This window comes from Musa acuminata, chromosome BXJ2-3 (assembly GCF_036884655.1).
Source record: "Musa acuminata AAA Group cultivar baxijiao chromosome BXJ2-3, Cavendish_Baxijiao_AAA, whole genome shotgun sequence".
NCBI classification, from domain to species: domain Eukaryota; kingdom Viridiplantae; phylum Streptophyta; class Magnoliopsida; order Zingiberales; family Musaceae; genus Musa; species Musa acuminata.
Genome location: NC_088340.1, coordinates 5,468,188 through 5,487,360, shown reverse-complemented (window position 1 = coordinate 5,487,360; position 19,173 = coordinate 5,468,188). Strand labels below are relative to the sequence as shown.

At 36.3% G+C, this 19,173-nt stretch overlaps 2 protein-coding genes across 4 annotated transcripts; both read right to left on the bottom strand.

Moving 5' to 3' along the window:
• Positions 1-61: 61 nt before the first annotated feature.
• On the bottom strand, positions 62-3,619 carry LOC103977579 (glutamine synthetase nodule isozyme). Its single transcript, XM_009393138.3, has 13 exons — positions 3,460-3,619; positions 2,666-2,705; positions 2,468-2,571; positions 2,308-2,356; positions 1,924-2,030; positions 1,727-1,814; positions 1,360-1,488; positions 1,193-1,267; positions 1,059-1,112; positions 928-965; positions 672-831; positions 523-583; positions 62-426 (listed from the first exon to the last, which is right to left on the bottom strand). The coding sequence occupies exons 1-13, from the start codon at positions 3,531-3,533 to the stop codon at positions 335-337; spliced, it is 1,071 nt and encodes a 356-aa protein (XP_009391413.1). The 5' UTR covers positions 3,534-3,619; the 3' UTR covers positions 62-334.
• Positions 3,620-8,667: 5,048 nt separating this feature from the next.
• LOC103977578 (nucleolar complex protein 2 homolog) lies at positions 8,668-18,943 on the bottom strand. Of its 3 annotated transcripts, none has more exons than XM_009393135.3 (13): positions 18,781-18,943; positions 16,457-16,497; positions 16,273-16,364; positions 13,959-14,030; positions 13,348-13,872; positions 12,922-13,236; positions 12,736-12,804; positions 11,781-12,110; positions 11,498-11,704; positions 11,315-11,401; positions 11,152-11,246; positions 9,510-9,638; positions 8,668-9,425 (listed from the first exon to the last, which is right to left on the bottom strand). In XM_009393135.3, exons 2-13 carry the CDS (start codon positions 16,491-16,493, stop codon positions 9,104-9,106), a joined length of 2,280 nt encoding a protein of 759 aa, XP_009391410.2. In that variant the 5' UTR covers positions 16,494-16,497; positions 18,781-18,943; the 3' UTR covers positions 8,668-9,103. The 3 variants fall into 3 exon arrangements, with proteins under 3 accessions (XP_009391410.2, XP_009391409.2, XP_009391411.2); XM_009393134.3 differs by lacking the exon at positions 18,781-18,943 and adding an exon at positions 18,308-18,389; XM_009393136.3 differs by lacking the exon at positions 18,781-18,943 and adding an exon at positions 17,369-17,527.
• Between the last annotated feature and the right edge of the window lie 230 nt (positions 18,944-19,173).

The following is a 19,173-nucleotide window of genomic DNA, read 5'->3' as shown; positions in this document are numbered from 1 at the left end:
GGGAAAAGCCACCAGCAATCAGTTCATGGTCAAATCATGATTATCCAATCCAACTGCTAGATGTTGAAACACTACTTCCCTAAATACTTCTTCTGATAACCTTTTACAAATTATGATCACAAACATAGAAGTTCATATCCTATCTTCTGAAATCCATTGCAAAGGCAAAGCTGATAGAAAAGCCATTTCAGACTTTCACAGCACATTACACAATGATCTTAGTATGTTTATTCTTCCCTACTTAACAGGAAAAGAAATGAGACTTCCCAATGAAACACAATTCATTAGAACACAGAGTTCCCTGAAATATAAGGATCCATGGCTGCTCCACTGCTCATGGTTCCCAGAGGATGGTGGTCTCAGCAATCATGGAAGTGACAATATATGGATCCATGTTCGATGCGGGCCTTCGATCCTCGAAATAACCTGAAGAGATGTATAACACATCCATCATAACTAAGGATAAAAGACTGCAATTAAGCAAATTGAATGAGACACAAGAAGAGTTGTAAGGAGTTCAACCTTTCCCATTTCTCTCCGTCTCACGGCCTACTCGAATGGAAGCTCCACGATTAGCAACACCCTACCGACCAAAATTTTGCAGCTTAATGAGAACAGATCTGAGACGACAGTAGAATAGTATGATTTCGATCAGGGAATGAATCACATACCCAAAGGAAGGTGTTGATATCAGCAGTCTCATGTCGCCCAGTGAGTCGGCGCTCATTGCCTTCTCCATATGCAGCAATATGCTCTTTGTGCCTCTTGCCAAGCTTTTCGATGGCCTTCTTGATGACTTCGTATCCTCCATCACTCCTCATGGACTGGGTACTGGAAGCAGAAGTTAGAGTGAGACTTTGACGGCTGTCATTCTTTTCAATGGCAAATCATGTAAGCAGGATTCAATGATGAGGCAATTTGTGTTACCTGTAGTTTGTGTGAGCACCAGCTCCATTCCAATCTCCCTAGCAGTCACACAGATAAATGATTTCAAATGGTGATTCCCATTCTGTCATCATATGCTTTAGGAAGGAAGAAAATGAGAACACAAATCTAACCTGGATTGGCTTTGGGTCAAAAGAAAGAACAACACCTGCAATTTCAGTGATCCTCTGGATGGAGAAAACAGAAAGCTTGAATTAGCCAATGGATACATAGTGAGTTATGTTCTCATAATCTCAACATTAATCACCTCAAGAATGTAACGAGCAATCCACAGTTCATCTCCAGCAGAGATGCCAACAGCAGGACCAACTTGAAACTCCCACTGCACATCATAGAAAGAGCAGCTGCTTACAAACACTATCAAGGAGGGGAGAGAGAAATGAGACCTTTTCACTGCAAGGAAACAAAGATTACCTGGCCCGGCATGACTTCCCCATTGATGCCACTGATGTTGACACCAGCATAGAGACAAGCTTTGTAATGAGCATCAACTATGTCTCGGCCAAAAGCTTTGTCTGCCCCAGCAGCACAGTAGTAGGGTCCCTGCCACAAACAAGAAGAACACGACGATTGAATGAGCACACTATGAGACATAAAATAGGAAATTAAGATCAAAACAAATGGAACTCTTCATCTCAAAGGAACATAAGTGATAACTATAGAGATTATACCTTCTAGTAGTATTGGATATTGAATTGTAGTAACTTTCATCATAAGAATTAAGTATCAAGATACATAATCCTATCATTTAATCAAGTATTTCTGAGAATAATTTGATTACCTGAGGACCAGGGAACCCACCAACTGGCCAACCAAGAGGCCACTTGACATCCTTTTGCAGAAGGGTGTATTCCTGCTCAATTCCATACCTATTATTCATGTAGAATGTGAAGCAAGGTTAGGATTCTTTCTAGAGAGAGAGAGAAAGAGAGAGAGAATAAACAAAATAATAAGGTGATCATATATATAGACATATACCATGGTACTTCAGCAGTAACAGCAGGATGGCTAAATATCTTAGCAGCATTGAACCTTTTGTTGGTGGGAATTGGCTCTCCGGCTGGGGTATAGCAGTCACACATGACCTACAAGTCAAAAGAACTGTTCCAGTTCTCTTGTACGTAATGGAGTTGAAGGAAACATACTATGCAAACCTTTCAAGAAATGAACACCTTCCTGGGATCAAAAGACTACACTCTACAGATTTATATAAATACAAGCATCTAATCAAAGACAAATGGTGTAGAATATTAATGGACATACGAATCAGAGCCAACCATAAACAATTTTAAGCCCCTGTAAATACTCCTGGACAATAAATGTTTTTGATATCTTACAAAAGCTGTGTTTGAATCTACTTACAAGAATGTTGTTGCCCCTCCTGAATGGATCCTTGAAGATGGCTTGAGGACTACACAACAGAGGCAATTTGTACAAGGAATTATAACACAAACAAGTCGGAATTAATCCAAAAAATACCTAAAACCGTAAGAAATGGAAAAAGGTGAGATGCAAGACTTACTACAAGATCACTTCGCTGTCCTCACCAGGAGCTTGACCTGTGCTGGAACCATCATAATTCCACTTGGGAAGCTTAGAGGGATCAGTGACAGGACCAGTGAGAGTCTGCTCAAAAGGAACAAACTCAGTATTTTGGTAAGCAGTACAGAAAACATAACTACATATTACCAATCATCTAGTTAAGATAACAACAACATACCCTGGCTTTGCTTCGCATATCCATACCACTTCCTCCTATCCTGTTGCATAGAGTAAACATATACTAAATGTCATCTAGCAATTTGAATGGTAAGCAGAAACCATGAAACATATATTAACACTATTTTTTACACAAAGAAATAGTGTAAAATATATGTTTAAAATAATAAACACCTCTTTAAGATCAAATTTTGGACAAAACAGAAGAACAAAATGATGAAGGACTAAACATATATGGACGATCAGAAGGCTCTCTTCAGAAACATATGTTAGAATTGGACGTATATAGTGATCAGATGTAGGGAAGCATAGATAGAGTCCTGGAATCCATCGTCTCCATTACCACCTAAAAGATAATCAAAACCAAAAGTCCAATGGAAGTAATAATCGAGCCACAACAGGTAGGAGGGAAGGATTCAGCAAAAGAACATCAAAACGTAGAAAGAGTAAGAAAGAATCTACTGCGCTCTAATTATAAAACTCAAACCATCCCTAAATGCACGAAAGGAACAGCCTTTTCGCATTTCATAGATCAGAGAACGGTCCTCAAGGCCAAAGATCCAAGTCTACCACTGAAATCTTTACTGAGACCAGTAGAAACTAGCATTAAAAAGCGTGCCAAAAAAGGAGAATAGATCCGTGAAAGGGAAAAGAGTTTACGACACACAGAGAAGTTCCAACAAAAAGAAAGGGAGAAGGAACAGCGTCTTTGCGATCTCAATATTCAGTAAAGGAGCCGCCTTTGCACTAGAAACGACAAGCAAAATAACAGAGGAAAGAGGGAAGCAAACGTACCATATGTACTCGGCAATGATGTTGTCAGTGGTGTTGCTAAGGTTAAGGTTGACGAGATCTGTGAGCAGAGACATGGCTGCTGCAAACGAAGCGATCAAAGCTCTCTCTCTCTCTCTCCTACAAACACAAAAAGGAAAAGATCTAAGAGCGAGGTGGAGAGGGGTGGCAAAAGGGTTTATATAGGCGGCTGGTGGTGAGATCGTGGAGGAAAATGGGCACTCCGTTTCTTTTGGTCAATTATCTATATATATTCTTAACCACAAACAAATATATAATTATTAATTAATTTATTTAAAAATATATAAATAGATGATGGTGACGAATACTTTATAATTTTTTATTTTATAATTTGACAATTATTATGTTGGGATTAGTAAAAATAATTATGGTAATGGATGATAGAATGAGAAAGCTAACATAGCTTTAAATTTTTCAGAGAAGTTCTCTTTTTTACTTATCTAAGAAAATAAAGAAAAAAGTTGATTCGATTTATTTTAGTATCTATAATGTTAAGCAAAAATAAATTATCTTTAAAGATTAATGAGCAATAAAAAAATATTTTAATATATGAACAACTATATATCATCTCGATAGAAGATAAGATAAGAGAAGATTATTTAAGATATTTTGAGTATGCACTAAAAAATATATATAAAGATTTAATAAAAATTATAAATAAATATTTAAGTATTTTGAACTTAACTAAATATATACATTTTTATATATAGTTAATCTCAAATAATTGAGATTTATGATTTTTATTATTGTTATTATTATTATAAAAAATAAAAAATTTGATTCAAGATTATTTTAGTATCTATAATGTTAAGCAAAAATAAATTATATTTAGAGCTCTAACCTTCTCTCTCGAACAATCCTCCCTCTCCACCTACTATTTGGCCACACTTTTTGTCTCTTTTGTCCTATTGTCTTTTTTTTCTTTTTTTTTACAGTTACATAACATGCCACATTCTTCTTTTTTTTTTTTTTTTTTTTTTATCATTTTTAGTATTTTAAGTTTGATCTTTTCTAATATTTTTATATATTTTAGAATTTTAAGTAAACATGTAGTGGATTTGATTGATCCATCGATCCAATTACTTATTAGCTGAAGACTTAAGCAAGTAATTCCTTAATTTTATGACTATAAAATATCATATCAGAGTAAACATAATATCATTGTGATAGGTTATATATATATATATATATATATATATATATATATATATATATATAGTCCAAGAAAATATATCATACCCAACTCCATTTATATGCCATGAATTGGCATATATATATATATATCTATTAGTTTAATTTCTAGTTGTTGAAATTGAAAACTAATTCGAATGATTCTTTCTAAGTCGATCTCAAAATAATCTCTTTCAAATGTTTTTTGAATCCTGCAAAACTATATGGAAGACGCTCTCAATAATGTTCCTGAAGCTTAAGTCAGTTGATAAGTAGGATAAATCAGACTTAAGATATAGTATGTCATCTATTCATCATTTTTATAGTATGCATGATTGTTATATTACTTATTGTGTTATTGTTACGAGGATATATGATTCATTATAGTTATTATTATATTGCATCAAACTTAAGATTCTATAGCTCTCTTCCATCATATCGATCACATAGAGCTGAGATATTCTTCATGCACAATTGAAATATCAATCATATGGAGTTGGCTCACCAATCAGATGGCTCCACCATATCAATCATATAAAATGGAGATGTCCAAATAGAGCTAAGTTATGGAGTAAGTGGCATCAATATGGCACATTTTTACTGTAACAAGATCTTATGTCGATATCTACGTCAACATCTACATGAAAACTTCAATCAATCTCTGATAACTTTTTCTCTATATTCAGATAATCTATTCAAGATTCTGAGTATGTAATCTGAGCATATCAAACCACTTCTAAACAGGCAACCAAAACCAAATCAACTAGATTGAACATGACAACTGCAGAGATTGAAATAGCCAGCACTTCTTAGATATTAATAGAAGACTAATTCAACAAAATAAAATTTATCTTGAGAAGTAAATTAATTTTAATCTTAGGGAAATGCATGGTTATAAGTATCTGCAATTACAAATTGGGTACTGCTCCTCATTGGCATTGTTATATAAGTAATATACTAATCCAATCATACCATATGCAAACTAAGACTATTTTCCTTTTCTTACGATCTCCAATAAAATCTTAGGCCCTAAAATGATGCTATTCAAATAATAAATCTAGCTAGATGGTAATAATTTCTATCTAATACGGATAATAATTAAGGGGCTTAAACTTTCGCACGCACAAGCGCACACACACATATAATATATATATATATATATATATTTGGTGGTGCTATTTCAAACAATGGATTAAATTGGAAGTGGTCTATATAGTGCCCATCACTTTAGTGGCTCTCTAAGTCAGATGCATGTTGGATGTTGTGTCATTAAATAAATCTAAACACGTTAGCAATCACTAAATGTTGATATTGGAAGTCCCGAATGTAGTCATATTCAAGCGATTTATAAAGATTTAATGAATATATAACTATTAATTTTAGTTTGAGAATTTTTGAACAGATAGTTAAGGCTCGACAAAGTTACTAAGCTCGTTGTCTCATTTAATTAAATAATAATAGTTGATATCATGAGAGACTCAAATAAAAAGTTATATTAGATTTATTCGATAAAATGATATCATAATAATACTATGATCTAATTTTAAGATATATTGAACCTCGATAATATGGTCAATCTCTTAAGTAGTGAAGATTGTAACACTTAGATTTAGTTTTAGAAAGATTATAACATTCAATTTAATCTCATATTTGTAGTGAAAAAAAGATTTAGATTGATCTATAATGATTTTATAGATATACTATTAATATTATTTTAAGTATTTTAAATTAATATTTCGAACTTAATAAATTAAAAGATCAATTATCCCAGCAAGATGGATCTCTAGATTCATTTTTCTTGTAATTATCTCATTTTTCTAATCACTTTGAACATTAATGTGGGTATCGACTCGGATGCAAAAGTGAAACAAATGCCATCCGAGTTTGCTACTACGACACACATACCTAACAATTGTTCTTACAACTTTGTGCCTTTATTCTTTCGGAAACTGAACCGAATGGGTTCCGAATAGATATCCCAACTAGAACACATGTTCCGCAACTTTCTCCCATGATCCAAATTAGATATTGTGCTGGAGATTGGGGAGATTCAAAAGGAGAGGATAATAAAGTGAAATGGCATCTTTATCTTCTTTGTTATGTGCAACCTTTTTGTTGTATTTGAACAGGAATCATATAAAGTCTACAATGTGTTCTTAGGCTTCCTAAATCTTAACATTTGTTATTTCGAACTCAACTAATATTATTGTTTCCTAAGCCAAATGCATTAAATGTTCTATATTATTAACATTTTTTTTTTTGCTTTTGATGATAAGAACTTTTTTAAGGGAGTTTGTCATCCCAAACGATCCTCTTCCGATTGATTAATTATGCATATAATGCTTTTTAAGCACTCCTTGATCTTTTTTTTTTTTTCTTAAGAGACATATATTCTTCCTTGATCACAAGAACGATTCAAGCCGGTTCAGATTTATGAAATATCATCATCATCATCGATCATGGTCATGAGAAAAATGTGTAAGATGAAGATTAAAGTTCTACTATTAAAGACAAAACCTTTCACCTCTCATGTATAGTATCTTTTTGTCTAATTGGCAAGATAGGACCATTGGAAGAAAGCTAAGAGGGAGATGCAAGAAGACTACTTGTGTGGTCCTTGGAACATGTCCTCCTATCCAAACCACTCCACTTGATCGTTTAGTTAGCAAAGTGAATTATATTTTTTGGTTGGATTGTATTATATCCATCTCAATTCAACCAAATTAAACTAATTTTTTTTATATATACAATAGTTCAAATTATGAATATCTTTATCTAATGATTCTTAATCATTATAATTTTGAGATTATAAAAGAACGACGTGTTTTACACAAGGAAATCGAATGACCTAAATATGTCATCATCAACTCTCGGCATCCTCTCTAAGATAGATATGAATCATTCATTAAATTACAGGTTGCAAATTGGATACTCACCACAAATTATTATTGGAGTACTTGAAATGATCCGATTGGTATCGTAAGAGAAGGGCTTAGCTACGAGGCTGCTCCTTCACATCGTTCTTGAATCACCTGGTTATCAATCAAGGTCAAAGAATCACCCTGGACCAAATAATTCTCCAATGTGAGTTGGCAAGATGGTCAGTGACCATGACAGGGAAGACTGAGAGCACCAAATGAGAGCCAACCCAATGCATGTTGGCAACTTCCGAGAGAGCATCATTAGGTTGCATGTCGGGGTCTTTATCTGCCAAGAAATTTGAAGCTGAGGACCTCAATTTTGCTGCAAAATATTCCAAAGTTTCATGGATAATGTGCTTACGGAGGGAAGCTAAGGCCATCTTACATGCCTTTATTCTCTCAGATTTTTATTTATTTATTTTATGAGAGATGAGATTCGAATCTAAAATCTTAGAAAATGATGACTAAGCTCCAAAACATGGAACAGTGAGTGGAATATGATTGATGAGGAGATTTTGTTGGATTATATGGTGTTAAGAATCTCAACCACATGGCATCATGCCAACCAAAGGTTTCTTCTCTCAAGATTCAGTTGTCGCAAATCATAATGATTGGGTTTGGAAATTAAATGATATTATGAGAAATTTCTAAAATAAGGTAAAATAATTAACAAAATTATATATATATATATATATATATATATATATATATATATATATATATAGAGAGAGAGAGAGAGAGAGAGAGAGAGAGAGAGAGAGAGAGCACCCCAAAATCAATGATTTTTGCATTTGTCCCTTTAAATTGAAGTTTAGCATATGTAATTCTTTACTAAACCTAAAAACTTTCCTATAAATAAATGTGCATATACCCTTAATGGTTAATCTCTATCTGTTGATTGTCATTTAATTATAAACAACTCAATTGCTTAGACTGATGCACCATTTTGAAAGAACATATATTATGACAGACTAATAAACCATTTCCAATTTGAAAAGGATATCCATATAAAAACCTCAAAATAATTATGAACATGATTACTAAGAAGCTGAAATTAATGACTCATCAACTTTGATCAAGGATCTCTAAAACACCACAATCACCAGGAAGTGTAATTTATTAAAATATATAGCAAAAATGATTCTGTTTCCCATTACAGAAGTAGCACAACCTAGTGAATGTAGTTAATCAATTTTGTAAGTAATTTGCCTTGTAAAATATAGTTGCCACCTCCTTACTACATATTCTGAAATCCAAGCGGATAAACAAGACACTAGAAACTAGAAAAAGCTATCGAGATGATATCACCAAAGATATACATCTCACAAGCAAAATTTTTGTTTATCCCCGATCAACCATGATTGCTTTCGCTCCCCTCCCTACAGTGAAAACTCTCCCTCCCCACCTCCCTGCCTCTCTCTATGCCAAATAGCCTTTAAATAGACTTTCATTCACAGGCACAAAAACCAATAGCATTTGTGTTCTTCTTCCGACAGCAGGAATATAACAAGTTTATCACAGTATGGAACCATAGTTCAAGGATCTACACTCTTCTTGGCTTTCTTTCTCCGAGGTTTTCTTCTTTTACCAGTGGCAGCTGCTGACTTTTCTTGCCCCTTGACATGATCTAATGAGGTAGCTAGCCACCGTTTTTTATGATTCTGTTTCACAGAATCCTGCCCCACCTCCTGGTATCCATCCTCGAGAGGGGGACTACTGCTACGAGCACTGGCATTATCAACATCATCACCTTCATCGTCCGAACTAAGGACCAGATCCTCAATCACATCCTCATCTCCACCAACATCGTGCTTGTCATCTCTGGGTCGCTTCTTCGAGCTCTTCTTCTTTTCCTTACTGTGCAACATTATACATCATCAAAATGTGGAAGATAAATGACAACAAGTGAAGATGGGCATCTAATCATAAATAGGACCACACCTTTTCTTTTCAGGCAACCAAGATGAGCTAAACACAGCAGCACCTTCTTCCACATCTCCACCATCATCTTCATAATCAAGTTCAGGTATCTTGCTGCCAAACAAAGAAGATTCTGCTCCAACAAGAACACTGACAATAGAAAAGCACATGTATTAATCATAAGCAAATTAAGAATTTCATTGGAAATAAAGGAGCACTCATGAAAGCCAATGGACAGGAACAAGTTATCTTCCTAAAACGTTAAAAGAGCTTAGAAATTTTGTTAGGCATGACACTCAAAATTTTAACATGTACCATATTGCAAAATACAATACTTGAACTAGAGCTCAAAACCATCGTGTTCAAAATTTTAAATGGAAAAGAAAATCTGCCACTGTTTCACTTGATACAGACAATGTGTGCCTCATTATTCAAAGCCTTGAATAATGATGCTATTTATCACATCCCATTTAATTCCAAATTTGTATTCAAATCTCTAATGAGATTGGTTGTATATAAACAAACCTATATACATTTAAACTTGGCATTATATACATTCACTTGTGAGAGATATTGAGTGGTAAATGATTCAATCAATACTTATCTGCAATCTAGTTGCCTGTACTATTACCTAAGCAATAAACGAATTGATCTATCAAAGTCAACTGCATAGCAACCATCATGCTTGTGAAACATGAACACTTCTTTGTTTAATCATTAAACAACAAACATTGTGGTTTCTTTAAATTCTTTCTGTTCCCCTTGATTCATAAGATCTTAAGTCATGATTTTCACTGGCTCCAAGATTCAGTGGTCCACTATTATTTATTCTATAGCCAATAAGTAGTAGAGTTAAAATAAAATCTGAATCCATGGGGATAGAAAACCTCAAACAGAGTTACCCAAACTTAATCCCTTAAATGTTTCACGTATCCCTAAATCACCTAGTCTAAATTCCTATCTCACGTCCCCAATTCCATATTATCTTTGCACCTTTCCCTGTCCTTCCACTTGCTTTCACTCGTCTCCCTCCTTTCCTCTCAATCTATTTCCTCCCTACCATCCCCTCTCTCCTTCCTTTGCTACACAATTATATTCCTAGTAAGCATCTCCTCTGCAATTCTCCCTCATATCTGAAAACAATTGCAGCAGCAGTGTCAACAAGCTCTCCTGTTGCTTAATAACTCTCACCATCATCAATGCTGTTCGGTGGATTTGAAGCTATGCAGCCATCATCCAATCCTTTGGCCTATTAAAACAGAGATGTCCGAGCAATATCGTAGGAACAGAGTGTACTAAATCTAACTTGGGATAGTGATGGGGATGGTAAAACCTACACCAACACACCCCATTGCCATCCCTACTATTTAGTTCTACATTATTTCTCTTTCCCCCCTTAAAGTTTCTTTAAATCTATACTCAACTACTGATGATCAGACTAATTTTGCTGGAATTAGAAAAAAAGAGGTTTCGTTTTGAGATGTACTACAGACACAGCATCAAGATAACAAATGGTTCTCTCTTCTCTTTAAATATAAAGAGATGATCATGAATATTCAATTGACCATGTATTGAATCTGGCCAAAACACTCTAGTCCATTTTTCTTATCTTAAAAACAGTAAAATAAGTCAGTGATGGTTTTGCATCCCTAATAATACCAACCTAGATTCCACCAGAGAGTCATTCCTCTGTTGAGATCTGAAACGTAAATTAGCAGCAAACTTTGAAAGAGGACTATCTCCACATTCCTTTTCAGCCTATTGTAAAACAAAATTTGATTAGCCCGGATAAAGAAGTTATAAAAAAAATGTTGTTGAACAGATACCTTAAGAAATGATGCTATGGCGGGATCGCTAGGTGAGAATTCAATTTTTGAGCGCCTTAAGTTTGTAAATTCACAATTTGCCTCCACCTGAGACAAAGGCATGACATTCAATGAAAATACAAATTATTTTCTCCTTTTTTTGGTACTTGTCATTGGTGTGCATAGCTATTTACCACACAATACCTGACGGATTAGCTCCTTTATTTCCCGCCGAAGTCTATCCGCTTTGGTGGATTTGCAGAAGCTCCGCAACCAAACAAGAGGGATAAATGACAGCTCAAAAAAGGCGGGTGAATAGCTCCATTGAGCCAGATGTTCAGCTAGTTCTTCAACCAAACAATATATGCAAGCCTCTTGAAATGCACGTGTCTTCATTGTCGTCTTATCCACCTGCAATAACATTTTAAGGTGAAAATTCTTCCAGTGCTGTCAGTCTGTATTATAAAATTATCAAAACAAACTTCACCTGCTTCATGTTAAGCAAATTGACTGCTTTACCAACACCCCCAGTTGGAGGACCATTCAGTTCTTTCATTTTCAACATATCAAGCAGAAGGGAAGACACAGGAATAAAGGTACCAGTGGCTGCTGCAATGCGGTTGAGCATTCTTATGCATCGAAGCCTAAGTGGTACATATCGAACAGTTGGTACCAATGATGCTACCCCACTTATTATTTGAGTAAGTGGATAAGCCAAAGGTCGAAAATCGGCTTCCGAGTTGTAGGCACATATAACACCAGTCCAAACTTCAAGGCAGAATATGAACTGCCAATCATAGACCTTTTGATACGCTTTCTGCAAAAGGACATGAACCATAATGTCAACAGTATGAAACAATGAGGCTTCTTTGAAAATATAAATGCTACAAAAACAAGGCAACTAAATAGATCCATTTTCTAAAGGATTTACCCACTAGGATTGCAACATAAAAAAAACCTACATCTTCATTTCCACTGTCTATTAAAGAACCTTATACTGATAAATGCACTGAATAAGCATGTTAGTAAATAGTATTTACATAATCCTACTATTGCAAAACCTCCCATGAGATATTTTTTCCTAATGTTGCGGTAAAAATATTTCGAGAACAATGTAATTCTGATTTAAGTGCATTTAATAAGGCATGGAAACTAGAAAAAAAAAAGTTAACATTCATCAAATATACCATGCTGTTGAAATAAGAAAAAAAATGAAACAGCAGAATTCATAGTTTCGCTAGAATGAAGAACATATCTTTTCTTCTTCTTTTTTTTTCTCTAGCAATATGAAGCTACACCGCACATAAAATCTGTGTGCACCGACAAATTGCTCTGGATTTACTTCTTCCAAGTAAAATTAACGCAGCTAAACCTTAATCTTAAACAAGCCAGTTTTACAAGTACAAAGAGATGGACCATAAAGAGATCACTACAGGACTCACCTGAACTTGTTGCTTTGTGTTTTTGTTGCTTTCTTGCTGTTTTTTCCCTTTATTTTTGTCTTTTACTGCCTTCAAGATGAAATATGAGAAGCATAAAATTAAAAAAAGTAAACAAAGGACAAAGTATGATGATTATCTGCATACAGATGCTTACTCAAAAAATTAAGATTTTCAGCACTGCCTTACCTTTGTTCCCTTTTCAGTAAGGGAACTTCGTAATATTACTGCCAACTGACGAATGAAAACAAATGCGTGCTGATATGCAGCTGGCGGTTCCACACCATACAGTTCAGTTACACAATTCCCAAGGAATTGAATGTGTTGCAACTTTGATCTACTTATGGACTTGGACAGTTTGCAGTTTAAAACATAAGCCTTGTATACACCCTTAAGGCATGCATCAAGACAATCGGAACCAAGTCGAATGCACAAGTCTCTCAGGAACAGAAATGAAACCACAGGTAAAGCACCCCTGCCAGTGCCCCAAGAGTGAATAGCAACCTGGAACAGCTTAACAGTTGAAAATCACATCTAAAAAGAGGAGAAAGTCCTAAATCTCTAGACACTGAAATAAGAAAAATGCACTGCAAAAGAACATCAATTTTGAGGTACCTTGATATACTTCCTCAAAAGAGTAGGAAAAGCAGCTAAAAAAACAGCTGATGCCTTGACACGCTTCAAAGTAAATGATATCATTTGTTCATCTGTCATTTGTGTTAATATATGGAGTCCATTACCAAGATATAACTTCATTAAGCTACCATACTTCTTCCACAATTTAGATGTCATGAGATCTATAACAGTCTCCTTCTTCCCACCTGAGCTAGGGGCATTTAACAAACCACGGAGAATCGCATCCATTTCATTTAGAACAAACACCATTATCTTATTAAATACACTGCTCGAAATGATACTAAACTTTGGAGCTGAACCATCTTCTCTATCATCACCATAATGGCATGCCATCCGAAAAGCTCGCAGCAGAGATCTAAGTGCACCAAGGTTTTTATTTTCTTTAATTGCGATGCACCATCCATCAACCATCGCAGTAGTGATTACTTTCCCTGATGGTTCATGCTCTTTTTGTACAGTAACATGAGAGTTAACATCCTCCTCCAAATCAGTTCCCGACTCTTCCTAGAAAGCACATTGAGCAAACAGGTCAGCTTTCTAATTGGCCATAACAAGACATGAAACCATAAATCAATCTGATTGACACTCACGTCAATATCTTCATCATTGAACTCCAACAGCTCTTTGTCATGCTCTTTCAAATACTCATAAAATTCTGGATCCTGCAAAAACAAATTGATGTTTAAATGAAGTTCAATCAAGCTGGTCACATGAATCCAAAGTAAAATTCTTTATCAGAAGTCGTCTTAAACATTACTTCTTTGACTTTGTTGGAGAATATGAAAAAAATACTTTGATATTTGTCGAAGTGTAGGAGACGAGACCAGCAATTACAGAGGTGCATAGTAGGCTACAAGAGAATAAAATCTTCTGTAGCGGAGAAGCAACAGACAAGGTTGCCAACAAAGGTCATCGCAGTCATAACCATTTCTAAGAACAATTATGTTGATAATTTTTTACACCACAAGCTCCAGAGCTGAAGCAAAATGTGAATATCTCAGCATCCTGTACATACTATAGCTCCTGATCTTTATCATGCATCCAGACCAATATAGATGAAGCTCTCTAATGTTGAAAGAAAAAACTGTGGAATTATATTATGCAAGGATTTAAATGTTGGTCTGATACCACACTGACCTATTGGATCGGTATGATACCGGAAATTCATGCAGTAACATCTCATTTCTCCGTCTTGAGGAATTCCTTGGTTTCTCTCGAGTAATCATGTATATAGCACTTGATCTTTATCATGCATCCAGACCAATATAGATGAAGCTCTCTAATGTTGAAAGAAAAAACTGAGGAATTATATTATGCAAGGATTTAAGGGTTGGTCTTATACCATACTCGCCTATTGGATTGGTATGATACCGGCAATTCATGCAGTAACATCTCATTTCTCCGTCTCAAGTAGTTCCTCGGTTTCTCTCTTAATATTGTTAGATTATATTTCACATGATCAATCCTGGTCCTAATTAATTTAAACCTTTTTGTTTATAATGCCTGTATAACTCAAAAGCATCTTGCCATACTTCTACGAATATATGTGCATGCCATATTGGTGAACAATAAATTTGATCTTTCTATGTTGGTGGCAGACAAGTTTCAAGACTGTTTGATTTCCATAACTTGTTTTCTCGAATAAACAACTGCATCAAACCTGATTAATGTTCACTACCTGATAGTTTTATCAGAAACTCTATCATACAAGTAAAGGAAAAAATTTGCTATAAACTATGAGCTAAAAATTTCCTTAGATCTTCTTGTCAATTTTTTAAAATTGGCCTCTCCTACGATCTAAATATTTGAAGCACTTCACTTATACTTTGTGACAGTATAACAATCAGCGCATACTTTTAATAACCGAGATTGAAATCAATGGGCGTCTCCTATGATTTAAACACTTAAAGGGCAAAAACCTCAAGCAAAACTATCCTATAATCTATTTTCGCTTAGGGTGATAATCCTCGTAATTTAAAGATATCACCTTCTCTCGTTTTTCTAAGCAAATCTTTGTTCAACTTCTCAAAAGTCCTCGTTAGATCTATCTACAGAACCACCCCAATAAATTCAGGTCTCCTAAACTCAATTGGTCTTAATTGTAATTCATATTCAGTGCAACTTCTCATTGTTTTTTTCTTGTAATACAAGTCATCCCTAATTCTATCAATATTTTTCAACTTAACATACAAAATGTTCAATAGATTTCAATAATGATCAATATTCTACTTTAGTCAATTGATAAAATATCACAAATAAATAAATTGTACCATAAATTTTATCATGAATGTCTTGTAAGGGCAAACACAATTAGTCCAAATAGGTAAAAGTATATGAATCTGTTCTTACTAGAAACTCAATTGACTCACCTCATATAATCCTTTATGGTAATTCCTACATACCATAATTACATCAAAAAATCTAGATTCTTCTCCTAAGATACATATCATATGCTATTCCAAGTCAAAAGTAACCATGCATAGAAGACAAAGTCTCTCCCTATCTTTAAATTCTTCCATCATTTATCAGGTAGATAACCATCATTTTTTCCCTTATCTTAATGCCTTGGTCTAGACATTTCACAGATTTCTAAATAAATTTTAGTTAGTGATCACTACAATATTTTTATAACAAAGACACACTATTAACTCCTTTACATATGAGACAAGCATGCATATGCAGAGCTCCTAGACAAATACATTGACAAGTCATTTCAATCAAATATTATGGTCCAAGCATCAAACACCATACCACGTCAAGAACAACCAACTTAAACGAAATAACATGGCAGTACCTATAAAAGACAAAAACATCCTAAAATGCTATTGAAAGGGAAGATTCTAATAGTGCATAAATATATTTCACAAACTCATGTACTAAGATGACACAAGAGAAAAATGTCACCTTTTCTTGAAGTCTCTGCAATTGCTTCACATGCTCTTTGGCTTTTTTCCGTGAACTAGAAAGGCTTTCTTCCTCCCCAAAGCTACTTTTCTCTAACAAATGCACATACATTGTGTTAGATGACAAACTAGTACATAGATGGATACTAAGATAGTAACAGTTAGAAGATAGCTTCCACCATTACCTGAATCATCGTAGTCAAACATGCCATTCACCTTCATCCTTCTGAAAAATAGAATATACAACAGAAACAAAACTTTAAAATTATACCGCAATGCTCCTCAAAGTGGGGGAAAAAAAAGATACGAAACAGATTACCAAACAAACAAACAAAATCAACAATACTCCTCAAAGTGAAAACAAAAAAATGTGATTGAATTTCCTCAATCACCATTATTTTTTTAATTCCAGCTAGTAAAGCTTTTAAAAAATTTAGTATTTTTTCGTAAATTAACTCAGTCTTTTTTGTTATGGGTATGATACGTAAAAGAATGATGCAATCAGGTTCCATTGTTCACGTATGAAACGTGCAGAGTTACAAGACGTTCAACCATGAAAGTTCATTACTGAGCCAGAGTGTGTCATCGTTTTTTCTTACTTTTTTTTCAGTCATTATCTTTCCCTTCCTCAATTCTTAAAAAATTAAGATAATACTTCCTCAAATTGTCACAAACCTGTCCTGCATCGCTACTTTTGATTGCTAAATTGCCCGAAGATATGTTCTGGTACTTCATAATTGCTCGGTTGGCCTTGGAGTCCATCATAATATATCGTTAATATATGTTTAATCATCATAGAAACCATCCTTCTTTGGCTATGTTGACTAAATTTACTATCATCTTTATAAAGTTTCACTTATTTAATGATATCATGGTAATGATTTAAAAAGTGTTAGGCACCAAGATCCCAAAACGCTCGAGACAAACGAAACGAGATACTCTAGAATATTAAAATATAAAAATATATGATATTATTAATCTAATAAATAAAGATTATTTTGTAAAGTAACTAATAATCTACTGTTAACAAATAATTTACTGTTAACAACAGTTAGAAGGGAAGAGTATAACTGTTAAAAGGGATAAAAAAATATCACCCAGTGAAAGTGAAACCGACAGTGAGAAGTCAGAACTCAGAGAAGCAGCGGTGAGAAGCAGAGGACAACAGCCGCGGCAGCGGACAGCAGCGGAAGCTGAGGAGACTCGGTCGGCGACAGAGTAAGACTCGGAGGCAGAGGGAGAAATCGTCGGCGGCGGAGGCAGAGGGAGAAAGCGCACCGTAGGTTTGGAAGTCAGGGTCGCGAGCAGGTTTTGAGGTAACTGCGAGCGGTAGTTGGTTCGATTGAACCAACTAACGCAGATTTAACTGAACCCGGTTGCCTTATATCAACCGGGCGCTCGCTCGAAGCGCCCGGCGCTGGGCTCGGGCGAGCGCCCAGGCGGCGAGCTTCAAGGCGAGCGCCCAGGCGGCGCTTTATTGAAGCGCGCCGCCTGGTCCTTATATGAGGCGCTCGGGCGAGGCGAGGCGAGGCGCTCGCTCGAAGCGCCCGGCGCTGGGCTCGGGCGAGCGCCCAGGCGGCGCTTTATTGAAGCGCGCCGCCTGGTCCTTATAAGAGGGCCTCGCCTCGCCCGAGCGCCTAGGCGAGCTGTTTTTGACCAAAACTATTTTCGGAAAATAGTTCTACAAAAACAATACACATCAAATGATAACATAAAACAGATTTAGTTGCAACCTACTGGAGAAAGAAAAACTATTTGTAAAAATATGCCTCTACATTAGTTATCTAGAGACAAAATTAAGCATCAGCACCAATTCCTTTTGCCTCTTAAGAGGAGAGGATAGGTCGGAGAAGAAAGGGAGGAGGGAGAAGCGAGTGGGGAGACACGTGTGGAAAGGAGGAGGGGACGGCGGAGAGATGAGACAAGAAGAGAGTAGAGCGTTCGACCGGGCGTTCCTGGTCAGAGAGAGATAAGTGGAAGGGCGGCAATCGTGGAGAGAGGGGAACAGAGAAAGAAGAAGGGCGGAGCAGGCGTACCGGAATGCGCGACGCTGCAGGGTGGCGACGGACGGTTCGAGAGATGTCGCCCGAGGCGGCAGCGGCTAGGGTATGCGTTTACGTTGGACGGGGTTGGGTGTGTATATATCACCGAGTCGAATCGGTAAATTCGGTCAGTTACCGAGTCGACACGCCTCTTTTGATCTGCACCGTAGATCGGGCGATCGCAACAGGCTGCGGTCGACGAGGGAAAGGAAGCAACGTGAGGAGCGGGGAGTGTACCAACAGCTGTTCTAAGTCGTGGCCGAGGGTAGAGTGGAGGGAGGAGAGAGGAAGGCGCCACTGCCGAGAGGGAAGAGGAGGGAAGCAAAGAGGAAGGAGTCGTGTCCGCGACAGAAGAGAGGAGGGGGAGACGGAGGCAGGAGCGGGGAGGGCTACACTGGGGCGGTTCCATGCTGCGGACGAGAGGAACGAGAAAGAGCGAAAGAATGGAGGGAGAGGAGAGATCAAACCTATTGATGGCAGGTGGCGCGGGAGACGGCCGGGGCGGCGGTTGGTGCTGGGAGATGCGGTGACCGGGCGTTGGCGGGTGATCGGACAAAGGAGGCGATCGCTCCTTGCAGCGCACGAGGCGAGAAGCGATGAGGAAGGTTCCAACCAATTTTATCCTGATCGGACAAAGCAGGCGGTGACCTGCTTTAAAAATTTATATTTAAATTTTTAAAATTATAAAAATTAATATTTAAACGATCGATAAAAGGATAATTTTACTGATAACAAACATTGATACCGTTGATGGTTATTGTGATGATGGTCGATCTTACCACTATCGATTTGAACATCGACGATGAGAAGAAAGAGGAGGCAGAGTAACGAGGCTTCTCCATCGGCATCGAAGGAGGAAG

Bases quoted from the DNA above. Each gene is read 5' to 3' on its own strand.
- LOC103977579 (XM_009393138.3), bottom strand. From the start codon at position 3,533: ATGTCTCTGCTCACAGATCTCGTCAACCTTAACCTTAGCAACACCACT. The intron at 1,815-1,923 runs GTATATGTCTAT...CATGAATAATAG, and splicing joins GTTACTGCTGAAGTACCATG to GTATGGAATTGAGCAGGAAT. The intron at 832-927 runs GTAACACAAATT...TTCTGCTTCCAG, and splicing joins GGTGCTCACACAAACTACAG to TACCCAGTCCATGAGGAGTG.
- LOC103977578 (XM_009393135.3), bottom strand. From the start codon at position 16,493: ATGAAGGTGAATGGCATGTTTGACTACGATGATTCAG. The intron at 12,111-12,735 runs GTGAGTCCTGTA...GTCCTTTTGCAG, and splicing joins ACACAAAGCAACAAGTTCAG to AAAGCGTATCAAAAGGTCTA. The intron at 9,426-9,509 runs GTGTGGTCCTAT...AATGTTGCACAG, and splicing joins TGGTTGCCTGAAAAGAAAAG to TAAGGAAAAGAAGAAGAGCT.